Genomic DNA, 17,087 nt, shown 5'->3' with positions numbered 1-17,087 from the left:
ATGGGTTTGATCATTTATTGGCAGCATAAATAAATTATTGAATTTCATTTCATTTCTTGACAAATGTAAAGCATTCCATAATTTGATTTTAAAAAGACAAAAATAACATTTGAATCCAATTCAACAAGCATCGTCACCATCAATTAATATTATCATCAACATCATATCATAATTATAATTTAAGAAAGAAAGAAAATATAAAAATGTAATAAAAGACGTTTTGATCGTTTATTATGATTTCATTCTAATTCTAAAGTTACATTTTTTCAACCAAACATGCAGATTCCAATTTCTATTGAAAGTGTGATTAAATTATTAACTTGTATTCCTAATTGAAATTCTACCTTTTTAGCCGATTATTACAATTATGAGACTTTGATTAAATGAAATACTACCTATTTAAGGAATTGATATGTCCGTATTTCTTTTCTTTGTTTAAAAGGAAAAGGAAAAGGAAAAGGAAAAGGAAAAGGAAAAAGAAAAAGAAAACGCGTAACTGCACCGCTCGGAAAGGCGAAGGCGTCACTCTCACTCTCACTCTCACTCCAGTCCAGAAGCATCTTTTCTTCGCAATCACCCCACTCATCTCTCTCGCTCCGACTTCTGGACAATCTCCAAGGTACACTTTTCCTTCTTTTCATTTTCTCTGTAAATTGCTTCTTTTCTCTTCTCGTTAGGTTTTTTTGTTGAGATGCTAAGATAAGCAGGAATTGAATCAAATTGAGTTCAATATATGGAGTTTCAGATCAAAGCTAATTCATTGATTACCCAAATAATAAGTTGAAGAATAGATTTAGACTTCTTCAATTCGTTCCCTATAGCTCTATTCTATTCATTCATAATTTGCAATATACAGGTGTTTACAATTTAAATTGTCTGAGGCCTTGCAAATCTGAGTAGATCAAGGGTGAAATTTTGTGACTCAGATTTAGGTTCACCGAGTTATAAATTAGTTGATGTTTGCGATTAGCCTTTTCGTTAGTGTGCTTCTTGTGTGTTGTCCATTTTTTCCTTTGAAAGACTTGGAGGAAGAAGGGGAGTCTTTGCTTATTCACATGTTGGATTTGAACTTATGATCTTTAGGTTATTAGTTATACATCCATCACTTGAACAAACTCAAGCTTACCACTCACCCCACTTTTTGAGGCCTAATTGTCAGGGGAAGAGTGTGTTCTAAACTCTTATACCATCACAAGTTGCAAAGTGATTATAATATGTAATGTTACAACACAACTACATATACATAATCTGTTAACTAATCGTAATAAGGTGTTGATCATCTGATTGCAGGCCACAGGCAACAAATTAACGATCTGATGGGGTATATCATTGTGATTTCCTTGCCTGTAATACTATTGTTCTTGATCATCGCGATTGGATGCTACCTTTTTGGAAAAAACCGTGGTCGTAGCGAAGCAACAACAACTCAGTATTATGGACCTCCCGCACCACCATATGGAGTGCAGCCTCAAGCCACTCCCATTAATAATAAATAGGTAAATGTATAGTGTTTACAACATACATACATACATACATACATACATACATCATACATGTTCTCTTATATTTGATAATTATCGTATACCCTGTACAAGTGAATGGTGATAATTTGTTTATAACCCATGGGATTTGTAAACATTTTGTGTTCTAATTATATAAAGTTTGATCAATAAGCCTTCGGTAGAAGGTCTCTGCTCAATTAGATCTGATTCATTTATTTTATTCTCATGTATCTGATTTTTTTTTAATTAACCTGGATATCCAACCCGCTATGCGAGCCGGTTAATCCCAGGACGACCATCTGCTTTGCAGATAACCCGGAGTCACCGCATTTAAACCTCCGTTGCCACAAGGGGGGTTTTGTTCCTCCTTGGATTTGAACTTGGGACCTCTGGTACTTTTGACCTTTGGAGCCAAACTCAAATCAAACAGGCACCATCCTTGTGGTTGTCATGTATCTGAATTGGAACAGTGAGTTAACGTTCTAATTAATGTTAGTTTCAGTTTCTTTTTTGAAGTTTAAAATTTTGATTTTTTACAATAAAGTGTTCTGAAAGTTAACTTTTATAAAAATAAAAACCTGAAATACTTCCATTGTTATAAAAAAAAAAAGATAATATTAAATCACATAGGTGATGAATGACACAATTTAGGTTTGTAGAAGGATCGACAAACATCTAAATTCTTTGGGGTTGAGAATTATGTTTAGTAAAACTCAGGGAAATAAAAGTTAAAAAGTTTTAAAAATTGATAGATACAAACTTGATTAATAATGAAGAAATTAAATCCTATTTATGACCTAAACTATGAATAGAAGATTAGTATCTAGTAATTATAATTAAACTAGGAACATTAAAAGATAATTAAAATAAAAAGGAAAGGATAATACTTTGTATGCATGGGACGATGATATGGATGCCTAAGGATTCATGCATGGATAGGGAAACACATATGGAACATGGATCGGTGGTGAGTGATGAGGAGTCATGGATGCTGAAGCATGTGATGCATGCTATCCGCAGGAAAGTATAAAGGCAGCGACCAAAACAGTGGGATATGTGGGTGCGGTCGCATGCTAGTCGCCTGAGCGGGAAAGAATACAAGACAAGGCGACTTGGATGTGGGTTGAGTCGCATGGCACCCGCATTGAGTTCTATTTTCCTTGTTTGATGCCAACTTCCGGGCTTTCTTCGAGCTCGTTCCCTAGGATCGAAGAAGAGCCTCGTTAAGTCTCGAATTCTCTCTGTATCAATAACCACCTCTGCAAGTTCCATTTACAATTTGTGTTTTTTCCCTTTTAGCACCTTCGCAAGTCACGGAAGTGGCACCATGTAAAGGTAGTGATATTTTGGTGAGAATGGAAGAGAATTAACGAAGAGATTAGATGAATTGTTTTGTAGGAATTGCTATTTCGTTCAATTTACCAAATAGAAGACCGGGAGAAGTTAAAAGGACGAATAATGCATAAACTAGGAATAGGTCCACGATGATGTTTCAAACCGTAATACGATTGGATAAAAAGATTTTTTTTTTTTCTATTAATGTTGATTTTTTTTGTTGGTACGCATTTTTTGATGACTATATATCAACAATAAAATAAATTTCAAATTAATATAAAATAATGATTGTTATAACTTTGGAATGATGATGCATACCAGCAATAAGAAAATTGAGCTATCATGAAGATGATTCTTAGGGGACGTTTGGTCGAATAATGGAATTCGAAGGAATTGGAATTTATCAAATGAATTTGACTTTGAAAGAATTTGATGGAATTTGACCATGTCTTTTGATTGCGTTTGGTTGGATGAAATTCTTAACGGAATTGGAATTTTATTGTTTCTTTCACGGAATTCAACGAGAAAATTACAGACAAAAAAAAAACCGAAACCGATAGTAAAACAGAAACTTTCGGACAGGGTTCGGGGACATCTTATCGGGGACGGAGGCAGGGATCGGGGACAAATTCGGGGATTTTAACGGGGACGGGGGCGGGGAAGGTGATCATCGGCCCAGCCCGGCCCAGCCTGATTTGTGTATATATATTAATTTTAATTTATGTACGTATATATATAATATCATTAAAAGAAAATAATTACATTAAAATTTAAAAAACTTTTATTCACTTTACTTAAACAACCCAAATAAGGCTCACGAAAAAGTTTAGTTTATTTGTCTAATTGTAAAATTGTGATTTTAGTTGTATGGTGTTTGAAGTTCTGTTTAACTTTATATTGTAATCTAATACATTGTTTGTAATTGGTTCAATTATTTTGAGACATTTAAACTTGTATCTTTAAAAAAATTGTAATTTAATTTTAATTGTGAAAATTAACGTATTGTAATTTTTTTATATCTGTTTCGGGTTTCGGTTACAACCAAGTGACCAACAGTGAAAGGGAAAAAGAGGATTTTTACCTTAACGGGTTTCCCCCGATGGGGATCCCCAATAAGATCCCTGACGGGGATCGAGGTAGTCACGGGGACGGTTTTAGTTATCGGTTTATGGGATAGGGATACCAATAACCGGCCCGTTGCCATTCTTAGTTTTAAACGAGATCGAGCATAGTAGAACAGAGCAAATCGAGATACAGCGTCGATGAATGGATGAGGGCTAAGGAATTTGTCGGATTGGAATTTGAAATCCGTGGTATATACGGTGGAATTGTGAAATCAATGAATTAAGGAATTTGTTGGAATTGGAAGGATTCCTTCACATCTATTATGTGAACCAAACATGACATATGGAATTTGGTCAAAGATTTGGATATTTCAATTCCTTCCAATTCCATGAACCAAACAACCCCTTATAGTTTGAAATTTTCTACAAAAAAAGACTCATGCTTCAAACGGAAAATCCCAATTATAAAAAAGCAAATTACAAGGTTAAAGAAGTCATGAATGATGGTGATCTTTGTGTTATCAACTAATTGGTGTAATTGTGATTTAGTTGAGATCGATTAAAGTAATAAGGCAAACATAAATTAGAAGACGTGAAGTGCACACTCATAAATGTTGCCCATATCACCTTAGATCACCATCAAAGGAGCACCCCGAGGTTAACAAATTCCATGAAGAGTTGTATTTGAGAGTTTTTGGTCTTCGGGTTGGCCTTGACTAATTTCAGAAGGATAGAATCATAGAAACACCCTTGCATTACTCTCGAGCTTAGTGAAATTTCACTAAGTACAAGTCTGAGGTAGTGCAATCAAATATTTGATCCTTCTTATCAAACTTCTAATATATCGCTGGAATACCAAGTCTAGATCAGAGTTATAGCAACCGGAAATCTGAATAATTGGAACCAAAGATTTGGCCCATTCAATCAGATTTCTTAGAACAAATTTGACAAAGTCTCGTATGAGTCAGACTTCCAGTACTTGGAATCAGAGTTCGACTACTTGGATTTGGACTTCCAATACATGGATCAGAATCGCTACTCGGAACCAGATATTCGGATGTTACCTCTGATTCTAATCTAACTGCTCCCAAATATTATCCAGTAACGGTTATAACTACTATACAATTATATCTTAAACGTTTTAACCACTCTTCTTCTTAAAAATTAAATTAAATTAATAAATTGGTATAAACAACCTCTGCAAGAATCTAAAAGTGTTCAGAACAATCATAATTACCAACTTTTATAACCTAAATCTTTTTCTTTAAACTATATATAAAAAAATCACACAAAATGCCAATATAATTCTGAACTTAGTATTCAGCAAAATCAAATGTTTAAATTTCCCACAAGAAACAGAACTAAATTTCTTGTAAAAAACATAAACAAATTTCATTGTAAAAAACAGAAACTATTAAATCATACTTAGACATTTCTTGAAGACACAAAAACACATTTCTGATCATGTAGAGCAAGTCTGCAATTGAAACAAAATGAAGAAAACAGACAATATTTAGATAAAAATTTGAAGCAAGAACAGATTACCATCAACAAGAAATCCAAATTGCTGGTATGGACAATCATCATTCATATCCACCATCAAGTGCCAAAAAATTTAATCAAAAGTGTACCTTGTGAAGGCCAGATATTCCGGTTATTGTTACTAGAGATTAACTCCACAACTTTATACGACCACAAGAGGATAAAACACTTATCGGGACAGCCAGAACTTGGGGCCCATCAGTTCTCGATCAGCAACAAAACCTTGCTTAGCCAGTTTCTGAATGCGTGAAGAGAATTCTTCAGCCTGGTTAAAATTAGGACAAGACAAGATCAGCATTGTAGATTGTCTTTTGCATAAAGCAGATTGATGGTAATGAACTGCAGCTTCTTAATGAAAGAAAGACGAGTCTTTACCTTTTCATCGATCCACATTAATGAACTAAGTTGGTTGTTAAGGATGCGCACTACAACATCTAGTGGAGTCATGCCATCAGTTACTTCGAGTTCTCCGGCCTACAACATCAACATCAACCCACATGAATATCTTGACACACAAATCCATTACAAACTTTGAGGAGTTTAGAGGTTCGATTTGCCATTCTAACTTTCAGTTCTCTATTTGATTGTAAATTATCATGACTTTCAACCCAAAAAAGGAAGAAAAACTCCTGTGTTAGGCTTAAAAGGTCCTCCATTTCCTATTTGTTTGTTTAAGTCCATATGTTTAGACATAGCCCAGCTATTTCCTATTTCCTATTTCCATAAGTGTAGCAACTGTAGACGAAGATCATGGGAAGGGGGAAGTTGAGTCTCCTAAAGACTTGGTCCCAGTGCTCCAGCAACAGTAGGATGTATAATGAACTGAACAAAGGAATTGGAAGAAAAAAAGAGGGAGGAAGGGGAGGTTATCAATTATTGTTGTTTGATTCTCAACCTGAGAGGATTATCTTTGAATGTGTAATTACTCTAATTGGGATCTCAAAATAAATGCACCATTCTCTTTCTAGTCCAAGATATAAAATATTATTGATTTTTGTTCCCCTATTTTGCCATTATTGAAGGGTATATTAGATATTTGACAAAAAGTCAAAGCACCTTACATTAAACCATGTCTCATTCAAGCATTGTATTTATTATTAGGAAGTAGACCAAATTGCAAGAAAAATTGGCCAAAACAACTTTTTGGGAGAGAGAAGGATCAAAATTCACCTGATTGGCGTTAAGAGTCTGAATAACAGATTTTATTTGTTCCGTCATCTGGTCCATTTCTCTTTCAATGAATTCAGCCTGCTCATACCTGAAATTTAGAAAGAAAATTATGATATTCAGTAGTCAGTTCAGCTTTCTGAAAAATACATGCCCTAGTAGGACAAGATTAAAATATCATTTCTTATAAAATATCCCCACTGACCAAATACTAAGAGGTAACATAACAATTATGTTGGTTGAGGCACATGTCCGTGATCTGATGATCTCTAGTTCATATTAATGGTTACACATGTGAGAACAGGCTAATCTACATCAAATAAAAACGATTGGTATGTCACTCGGGGATGAATAAGGTAAACTGAAAAACAGTGTTCTTGGCCATACATCAACTGTTGGGGAAGAATTAGGTTACCTGCGACTTGTCAGCTGGTTTATGAGTGATTGAACTATACATTGAACTTTATGATTGCTAATATAGATAACTTGGGAATACACCCTAAACCTTAACCTTATGGCATCAGAGCTTCAATCGATCTTCGCGTCCTGCCAGTTCACTAAGTAGACTCACTCTACCCAGGGGTAATAAAGGCGCTACTTATGCAACAAGGAATTTCGCTACCTTATGACAGTTAGAGTTACTGCCACCACTACATAGTTTACATGAGGGCTCTTTTGGAGAGTGATACAGGGGGTCCACATATTCTCACAACCTCTGTGAACCCTTTTAAACCATGTTGCAAATCAAATCAACTACCTAGGGTGTGTTTGGTTCGTAGAACGATTTCTAAAAAATAGGAATCTAGAAGGAATTGGAATGGAATGTTATCAGGTTTGACCAAGTGTTTGTTTGGTTTGCAACAGAATTGGAATGGAATGATGAAAAAAAGACAAAATACCATTTCTTTGAAGCAGTAAATCATATACAAAAATATGTCAAATTAGTAATATGAGGCAATAATATGATGTAGAAACAGTAAGAAAATCGGAATAGAAATCGGAAGCAGAAATCGAAGTATAAACTCTTTTGGAGAGTGATACGGGGGTTCCACATATTCTCACAACCTCTATGAACCCTTTTTGTTGCAAATCAAATCAACTACCTAGGGGGTGTTTGGTTCGTAGAATGATTTTTGAAGGAATGGAATCTAGTAGGAATTGGATTGGAATGTTATCAGGTCTGACCAAGTGTTTGGTTGGCAGGAATGGAATGTAATCTGTCTAATGAATTGGAATTTGCTGTTTGGTTTGCAACAGAATTGGAATGGAATGATGAAAAAAAGACAAAATACCATTTCTTTGAAGCAGTAAATCATATACATAAATATGTCAAATTAGTAATATGAGGCAATAATATGATGTAGAAACAGTAACAAAATCGAAGCAAAAATTGGAATAGAAATCGGAAGCAAAAATCGAATTATAAACTGTAAGCAGAAATCATAAGCCGGAAGCAGAAATCGGAACAGAAATCGAATGCAGAGATCGAAGTATAAATGTAAACAGAAATGGTGAGCCAAAATATGAAGTAACAGAAATCGAAGCAAAAATGGGAAACAGTAACAAAATCAAAGCATAAAATAGAAATCATACGTTGGAGATGACAGAAATCAAAACAGAAATGTACCTGCAGTTTTTGATCAACGAAGAAGATGAAACAGTCCTTCAAGATGAGAGAAACCAATAGTTCGATAGATTGGAAGCAGTAGATGAGAATAGAAAAAGTGGAATGAGGGTATTTTTGTCATTTATAAAATTTTGGATGGAATGGAATTCAATTCCATCTCTTTTATGAAGGAATGATGAAATCCTTAAATAAGGGAATGTTTGGAATTCAATTCCATTCCATGGGTAACCAAACTTTGGGATGGAATTTGGTAATTGGTAACTGGAATTGACCATTCCACCATTCCAATTCCATCATATTCCGGCGAACCAAACTCCCGCCTAGTATTCAATTGAACCTTGCATTCCAACTTCTACAGTTCAACAATATCAGGATTCAGGGGTCATCCCCATCTGGGTACACCTCTAGAACTCAAATCAAGCCTTGTCAGATCCCCCCGCAACTAACAAGCCTTGGCTACCACAAAGTTTGTCAACACCTCAAATGAATGCTAGGCCTTGGGGCACACCATATGTCGACAGTTCAAATCTCCTCGGGGCTTGGGGTGTGCAGAAAGTCAACCGTTCCAATTAAAACCGACCGACAATGATTTGATATCCAGTTGTAATTGGATCGGATCGAAAATTTCAACATCCAACTTAGATTGGCCGGTTCTTGGATGACAATCTAGAACCGAACCAAACTCACCATCCAACTACCCATCCAATGGACATCCAATTATCATCCAACATCCCATCCATCCACTTATCATCCAACAAACCATCCAATTAATAATTAATAATATATATATATATAACTTAAAACTGAAAATAAAAAGTATTAGTTTTCAAACCCGATCTGATCATCCATTGGATGTTGGATGGATCCAATCCGATTAATATTGGTGGGATCCAATCTGATCCAATGGATATCCAATAGATGGAACCGAACCGATCTGATCATCCATTGGATTGGACTGGATCGGTTAGTTGGGAGAATCCAACATCCAATGGATGATTAGATCGGTTCGATTCCTCTCACATCCATTGGATGTCAACCGATGAACAGGCCTACTCAAGGCTATTGGAAATTTTATTGGTTGTTATATTCAGGGTTCCACGGGATTAAACGAGGTGCGCACAAGTTGGCCCGGACATGCAGGCACCCACTGTTACACAAGAAAAGAACACCTCACATGATTATCCAACTCCGTCCACCAACAACCACCTCTAGAGACACCTCCTTGGGCCTGATGTCAGCTTAACAATTTTATACAACTTTTACAACTTTCGGGTAAAACAAAAAAAACTTGGAAACACTTGAAGGACCATTTGTGAATCCAAACACACATAAGTCTACCTTCCAGCCATCTAGTTATGAAATCTAGTCCATTTATGCTCAGCTTTTTTACTTATGTTCTATAACCCCCATCATCAATCCCCCAGACATGCCAAGTTCAGTCCAGTTTTGTATTCCTCCAGGTAACCAGTTTTATTGTTGCCATCGTCATGTGTTAGACTACAGTGTAAGTCAGCATCAGATATCCATTGTCATATTGTGTTAAGACTGCATTGTTCCTCCAAGTAATGCTATATTGTCCAATCTGTTTCTGAATTTTACAAGGAACCATTCCCACAGAAGGAAGTGTAGGGAGTCATGCAACTTGTTGCGCAAATATCTGCCAGGCACCTCATTGTGAGATATTTGTCAAACATGATGTGCCATGCTTGTTGGATTTATAGTGTCTTAAAGTTAGAGCACATCCATACAAAGCCAAGCATATTTTGTCCAGGTTGCCTGAAAAAGAACATCAGTGTATGCCTAATTGCGAACACCAAGAACAAACCTGCAACGACACATTTTTGACCTGTTGTGGCTCTTCCAACACGTCCATAGTCCATACCTTTGTGGTTGATCCGACTAATGTTTGGGACTGCCTTCTATCAACATACTTAAAGAGAAATTTACCATAGAATGCCTACCAAATTTCTAAAATTTTGTCAGAACTTTTATTGTAGTCTTTACAGGACAAACTAGTAGAGTGACATGGAAGAATAAAGGCCACGCGAATAAAGGGGCTGTTTATCAAACGCTTACCGAGTAAGCTCTTACCGGCAAGAGTCATCACCCTTACTTACCTCATTTGGGTTTCATTCTTGACCATCAAAATGGATCGTTGGTAAGTGCTAACTGGGTAAGAATCTTCTCCCTCACTTACCGGGTAAGATTCTCGGTCCTTGCTATGCCTCTTACAGGGTAAAACTCTTGGTCCTTGCCATGCTCACCCAGTAAGGTAAGTAACACCTGGTAAGCAACAGCCCTAAGACTGTAAAGGAGGCATATGATGCCCTGCTGTTGGTTCCTTTTTCTTTTGACCATTCTTGATTTTCTCAATATTTTCTTTTCAGAAAGTTGTCACTAGTGAATTTAGGAACATTAATATCCATGCTCCAACTTGTAGAGGATGGTTTAGAGACCAATTTAGATTAGATTAGGTGGGATTTGGGCCTAGCCTTTGCTGATCAATAGTTCCACTTGTCCCTTGTTGTACCATAGGTTCAGGTTACTGTTTAGTAATATATAATCACTTGGGAATACACTCTAAACCCTGACACTGTAATAATTACTGCAGTCGCTCACTTGAAAGTTGAAACCACTAGAACAACAACTAAAGTTCCTCATCATCCAATCCTTCTCATGACAAAGATCGGTCATACCAAGAAGAGCATATCACCATCTAATCATATCTATTATGATCATGTTCCAGTAACAGAATATGACCCAGCTAGACCTTAGAAAAAACGAAGCACGTGGCCGACATAATAAAAAGTGAACTTTTTGTTGGGAAGTTATGATGTATTGAACAAAGTAAACTACTCACATTGCATCTCTAGTTGAAGCTGCTTCATCATCAAGAAGTAAACCATGCTCATCTTTGTATATTCGCTCAGCTTCTTCTTCCACACTTTGTAATGACTTGTCAACCTGAGAATTGTGCCAAGTAAATGAGCTACATCAGTATCATGATATTCAAAAATCCAGAAAAGTAGGAAACTGGTTAGAAGAGGTTGATCCATGTTTACAAGGATAAATATAAAACGCATGTCATACAAAGCATCCAGAAACTCTTAAGGGTGAACGTCATAATGACCCCACTGGACTTCTGAAAACAACTAATTACAGGATTACTGAGTAAGCTCATATTTTTATGTAATTTCAAAATTGTTCAACATTGATGATCCAAAAAAGTTTTAAGCATGCTTGAACTAAGAACCTTTGTACAACATGACTCTTCAAGATATTGAAACATGTCGAGGAAGCAATACTTATTGGAACTCTAGTACTGAGCTAAGTATTCCAGATTCAATTTTTAACAATGTCATTATAACAACAATAGCAACTCCATTACTCCACAGAAGTTAACATCTCAAAAGACCACCACAGCAAAGAGGGTCTAGTCATAACCTCCAATTAACATGTACCTTTTTATATTTTCACAAATTACTTTGGTAACCAATTTTAAACAATCAATCCTCCATTACATTACAGCTCCTTGAAAATTCTTACCATGTATGTAGAGTCTAACAACTCCAATTTGTCTTCTGAGAGTACAGTTCAATGCATAGGTCATTTGATTAATGTACAAACGTTTTGTAGGGGACCAACAATATACTGGCCTCGATGCAAATTCTAAAGTGTCTTCTATAGCAATAACGAAGGCTACCATGTCAATTATTTTTTCAAAAAATGATGATTCTAGGTAAGTTTACAACAATGAAAGAGATGAAAGAGATAAAAGATGCTACTAACAAGAACATATACATGAGAGAAGTTACAGCACCTCCTCGTGCTCTTCGCTTCCAGGTAAGCCATATAAAAAAGCAAAATAAGCCAGGGTTTAAATCCAAACTTAAAATTTAAGTTTCAAATTCATGTTCTTAACTTCGATCCACTTACCTATGCTTAAACCAGAGTCATGCCACATCAAATAGGAATACATTTTCTAAAAGATCATGATCCATTTTCAACACCATGCTATTTATTTTTTGTCAATATATGCTACAATGTGCACTGGAATTCCTTGTGCATTTTTCTCGTTTAGGTTATTCCATAAGCAAGATGTATTGTTCATTGAACAGAAGATAAGTGATAAAAAGAAAATGATACAAATTCAAAGCATGCACTAAAGTATTAATAGTAAAACTGAAGTCTCTTTGAAATACCTCCTGTTGATGAGTCTCGATCAGCTCCAGCTGTCGCTCAAGGTTTGATTGGGTCTCAACAACTTTTGCAACTTCTGCCTGTGAAAGGGGCAATTCACATAATAGTGAGGCAGCAACAAAGAAACAAGTTGCCTACAATTTTATATAAAGGAACAGCCAGAGTTCTCTTTCAGCTTCTTATAGCCAAGTGGCAAGATGCCATGTCTTATGACTTGTGAGATAAATAATTCGATGAAAGCCCTATGGTTAAGGCTGGTGATTGATGTTATCCGATGCAAAACCAAGCATATCATCAGTTCACAGGAGGTCAAATGAGCGCATGGAAAAGTTCAGTGAATTAGAGTTATGCTGCTTAAGAACCAAAGAGAATATGGGCACCTCAAGTTTAAGAAGGACATCCCTGTTCTGCAAGATTCTCCTGTCCCACTCAGCTATTGCATTGGCTTGCTTCCTGAACTTTCCAGTTCGCTCCTGGAGCTCCACATTCCACTCCTTGATGATCTTTAAAGAAGCACCAAAAGAAAAGAAAAAAACAGATCATATCAACAACAGAAGAGACCCTGAAATGCTGGGCCCAGAAAGCAACTACATAAGAAACTTTTAGTGTGGTTGGAAAGAAAAAACAAAGAAACCATTAACATGCAAAATGAAGCAACAGCATAACTAAAAAGCCAACTACAGAAAATGTAAGGAACAATTTGAACCAAAATAGGATAAAGAGAGATAATAAGAACTTTTATGAATACCTCCTCAACAGTCTTTCCAGTAATTTCAGATGGTAATTTTGGTGCAGAGGCTACAGCTGTGCTGACACTTGCAGATGTCCTAATGCAAAATCACAAGGGGCCTCAGATCAGATATGAGGTACAACGGACGGGAATCATGGAAACAATAAACTGTAAGACTGAAGATACCAGCCATAATAATGGCAACATAGTTTAACAAGAAATTTTTTACAAATAGTAGATTATACGGCCTGCAGAAAGATCGGAACTGTTTTCTTATTTCTCAAGGATGGATATGAGGTCATTTTAACAATATGGTTAAAAAGAACGTTATCAGCAATATATTTTTCAAAATCATACTTGAACACCAATAAAACAAACTATATTTGACAATTGTACTTTGTAGTACACAAGAAACTCATCGGTTTGATGAACAGAAAGAGCATTATAAGATAATACTGATGACTGACCCACTACTGGAAGATACAAGCAGCGAGGATGATGTTTGAGCAACAGTGGTTATAATAGTTGATGTAGTTGTGGTTGTAGTTGTATTTGAAGCAGGGACACCTGCAAAAAGATTTTAGAAACAAAACAAAGAAGTTAGAAGTGGAGCTGTCTGAAAATCAATAAAAAATTTAAGGGTTTTTTAATAGCAAATAGGATCTTTGGTCTCATCAATTACGAGTGACCAACAGTAATCTGCATAACGATACAGCCAAATCTTCTCAAACACCAAAGACAGGTTAAAATTAATGAAATTTATTTCCTCAAAAATGTGATATAGAAACACAGGAGGTTTATTGAAAATCCAATGAATGAGTGAATATAAGAAATTCGTTGAGAAAATATTATATACAAATCCCACTAGTGTTAGTTAAATGGTATTAGGAAAATTTTGCTTATCTCTTGTTTTCCAGATTTCGAGCATCTGGAATAAATAGCTAATTACAACAGTGTCTTACTGCAATGGGAACCTATGCCCATCCTTAAATGAGTTGTCATACGACAAGAATTTACCTGCTTTCTGCACCTACCATCTAGACTTTAGAAATAGATTAAATTTAAGTTTATGCACTCGAAATAGCTATAATAATTTCGCTGTTCCACAAAAGATAACTTCGGTGATAACTACTTCCAATTTATTTTATACAATTTAGAAAATGTAATATAGTGGATTGATGATGTTTACTTAATGCAGTTAATTTTGAATTTCTAAATCGCGAAAACAGATAAATAACTGTATTGATAACTATTTGGTGTTTATTATAGAAGAAGAAAAAATGCAGAGGGAGAAATATGAGATCAATCTAAATTCTTAACAGAGAAAGGTAAAAAGACATCAACTTGAAAAGGAAAGAACATGAGGGAAGAAATCATACAAGATGGTTGGTATAAGATTGGTGACACATACATATGTCAAGTTGACAAAGAGAAAAGAAATAAAGATGCATTAGTTATGTGCTTCCCCCTTCAGAGCTGGGCTCCTACCCTAATCAAGAACTCACTCTATCCCTTTGTAATGAAGRAATTTCCAATGCCTGGTGGTGTGCAGTTCCCAGTCGAAAGATGAAATTCTTCTTGGGCCATGAAATCCATCATTATAACGAGCAAATCATTGTGCTGCCTTCCGGGGTGTCACTGGAGAGCCGCCCAGGGACTGGACTCCACCAAGAGGTTCTTACTCTCACATCAACTTTGGTCTTAAATCTATAGTTCGTAGTTAAATTAAAATCTAGGGTTTAGTGGGGGGTTTCATATTAGTTCGATATAATTCACACAAAGCTTTCAAGAGCATGTTATGCCACGTAGCTCACCCCCTCCCCCCTCATGTGTTATTACATACTGAGACTTGCTACACCAGGAAATCATCACGCCCATGGCATGCCAATAGTATTATGACTTAAACCACAATCTAAACATAACCATAACACAGAATCATATATCCTAGCTCCTCTCCAAGTAAGCATGTAAACCTTCTAAACACTACTAGATACAACCAACATGACCTTATTAATCATATGACAATATTGTTATATGAATTCACATGCAACAGTTCAAGAACGATATAGAGTACAACCATAACGGATATTATCATCAACTTCAAAACACAAACCAATGAAGATTTACACCGACAAACTCACCAAACAAAGATGAGGCAGCTGTGGATTGCGGTTGTGATGACGGGGTAAGAGCCCCTACAGTTTTCGATGACGTTTGAAACCCCAAAAAAGAACTTGATGTTCCAGTAGATGCAGCAGTAGTAGTGAGGCTTGAGAAACTTGGCACAGATCCAGTAGTTGTTGAAGCCGCAGAACTAGACGAAGATGTTACACCAAATGCAGGGAACGATGGAGTCTTGCCAGCAGAAGTGGAGGCACTAGTGGTTGTAGTTGTAGTTGCTGTAGTAGATGCTGGTACATTCGCAAATGAGAAGCTAGTAGTTGGGCTTTGAGATGAACCAGCAGATAAAACGGTAGTAGAAGGAGCAGAACTGCTACTACTGATAGTGGCTGTGGATTTCCCAAAGGCTGAACTGGTAGAAAACGAACTGAATAAACTTGTACCGGTGCCAGCAGTAGCACCAGAATTGAAGCTGGACCCAAACAAACCAGATCCACTAGAGCCCGTTGCAGCAGCAGAAGTGGAGGCACTGGTGGTAGTCGTTGTAGTTGCTGTAGTAGAAGCTGCTTTTAGATTCGATGACAAACCAGAAGAAGATTGAAGCCCAGACGAGGCTGTTACATTAGCGAAGGAGAAGCTAGGAGTCGGGCTTGCCGATGAACCAGCCGAGAAAATGGAAGCAAAAGGCGCAGAACTGCTACTGCTAGCAGTGGCTGAACTGGTAGAAAATGAACTGAATAAACTTGTAGCAGTGCCACCAGAATTGGAACTGGACCCGAACAAACTAGGACCTGTTGCCACAGAGGAGGAAGCACCGAAACCAGAAAAGGGTGATGGAGCAGCGGAAGACGTTGTGGAGGATGAAGACGATGCAAATCCAAACAAAGGAGTTGATGCAGATGACGAAGGCGCTACAAATGTAGTAGTAGAAGCTCCAGATGAAAAAGACACACCAAATGCAGATGACGAAGGCGCTCCAAATGCAGGAGCCGAAGCTGCAGATGAGCTAAAGAGTGAAGGGAATGTGCTAGGGTTTGAGGAGGATGAGAAGGGCGATGGAGATGAAGATGATGCGAAAGAAAATGGAGATGATGATGATGATGATGATGATGATGGGGTTGAAGAATTTGTGAAGGAGAATCCCGACATTGTTGATGCTTCTCTTTCTCTCTATGTAGAATCCAACTGAATCGAGAATGGGAGACAGGGGAGGGTTTACGGTTAAGGTTCTTGTTTCGCCGCTCTGTAACGAAGTGATCAAACACTCAGTTTGTTGTCTTTGTAGTTGGCATGTTTCATATCTCGGCCTCCTTTTTGATATTGGGAAGCTGCCCTTCTTGTTTAGACGAAAGACACAGACCAGACTAGGGCAGACGATAAAGAGACAGATTAGGGCAGAAATTACACCTGAGATAAGTGAATGGAAGATGAAGAAGCAGATTAGGGCACTAAAGATACCTGAGACGAGGGAAGAAGACGACGGCGAGACGACGATTTTAGGTTTTGAAAATTTCGAAAAGGTTTTGAGGGAATTAAAAAGATAGCCGAACGAATCACAAGTAAACTAGTAAACGGAGTTTAATGTCGTCCCGTTAAATCTCACGTATATTTCGGTGAGATTTTGTAATATCTTTGATTTCGAGGCGTTTGTTGGGAGCCTATGCATGGTCACATGGCTTTAAAGCGAGTGCGGGCGAATATCAAAAGATAAATTTTACTTCTCAAGTGCTGAGGGGCAAGGCTCTTAATAGATGGAATGTCACCAGATCCGTTCTTGGTCCGACCATGTGTAACTCAGC

At 36.9% G+C, this 17,087-nt stretch overlaps 1 protein-coding gene and 1 long non-coding RNA gene across 3 annotated transcripts; one reads left to right on the top strand and one right to left on the bottom strand.

Annotated features, from left to right (window-relative positions):
- Positions 1-469: 469 nt before the first annotated feature.
- LOC112517186 lies at positions 470-1,699 on the top strand. Its single transcript, XR_003069645.1, has 2 exons — positions 470-619; positions 1,291-1,699. It is a non-coding gene; the product is annotated as an uncharacterized LOC112517186 (long non-coding RNA).
- A 3,500-nt stretch (positions 1,700-5,199) lies between these two features.
- Positions 5,200-16,803, bottom strand: LOC112517133 (nuclear pore complex protein NUP62). Of its 2 annotated transcripts, none has more exons than XR_003069640.1 (10): positions 15,309-16,803; positions 13,635-13,734; positions 13,186-13,264; positions 12,818-12,940; positions 12,440-12,517; positions 11,098-11,201; positions 6,614-6,701; positions 5,819-5,917; positions 5,533-5,708; positions 5,200-5,378 (listed from the first exon to the last, which is right to left on the bottom strand). XR_003069640.1 is itself a non-coding variant. In XM_025124473.1 (10 exons), exons 2-10 carry the CDS (start codon positions 16,435-16,437, stop codon positions 5,613-5,615), a joined length of 1,896 nt encoding a protein of 631 aa, XP_024980241.1. In that variant the 5' UTR covers positions 16,438-16,652; positions 16,747-16,771; the 3' UTR covers positions 5,396-5,612. The 2 variants fall into 2 exon arrangements, 1 of the variants encoding a protein (XP_024980241.1); XM_025124473.1 differs by lacking the exon at positions 5,200-5,378 and having other exon boundaries at positions 5,396-5,708; positions 15,309-16,652; positions 16,747-16,771.
- Positions 16,804-17,087: the final 284 nt, after the last annotated feature.

Source organism: Cynara cardunculus, assembly GCF_001531365.2.
Source record: "Cynara cardunculus var. scolymus isolate 2C chromosome LG 8, CcrdV1, whole genome shotgun sequence".
In the NCBI taxonomy this organism is placed as follows: domain Eukaryota; kingdom Viridiplantae; phylum Streptophyta; class Magnoliopsida; order Asterales; family Asteraceae; genus Cynara; species Cynara cardunculus.
Note: the sequence above shows the minus strand (reverse complement) of the source record. Positions and strands in the feature narration are given on the sequence as shown.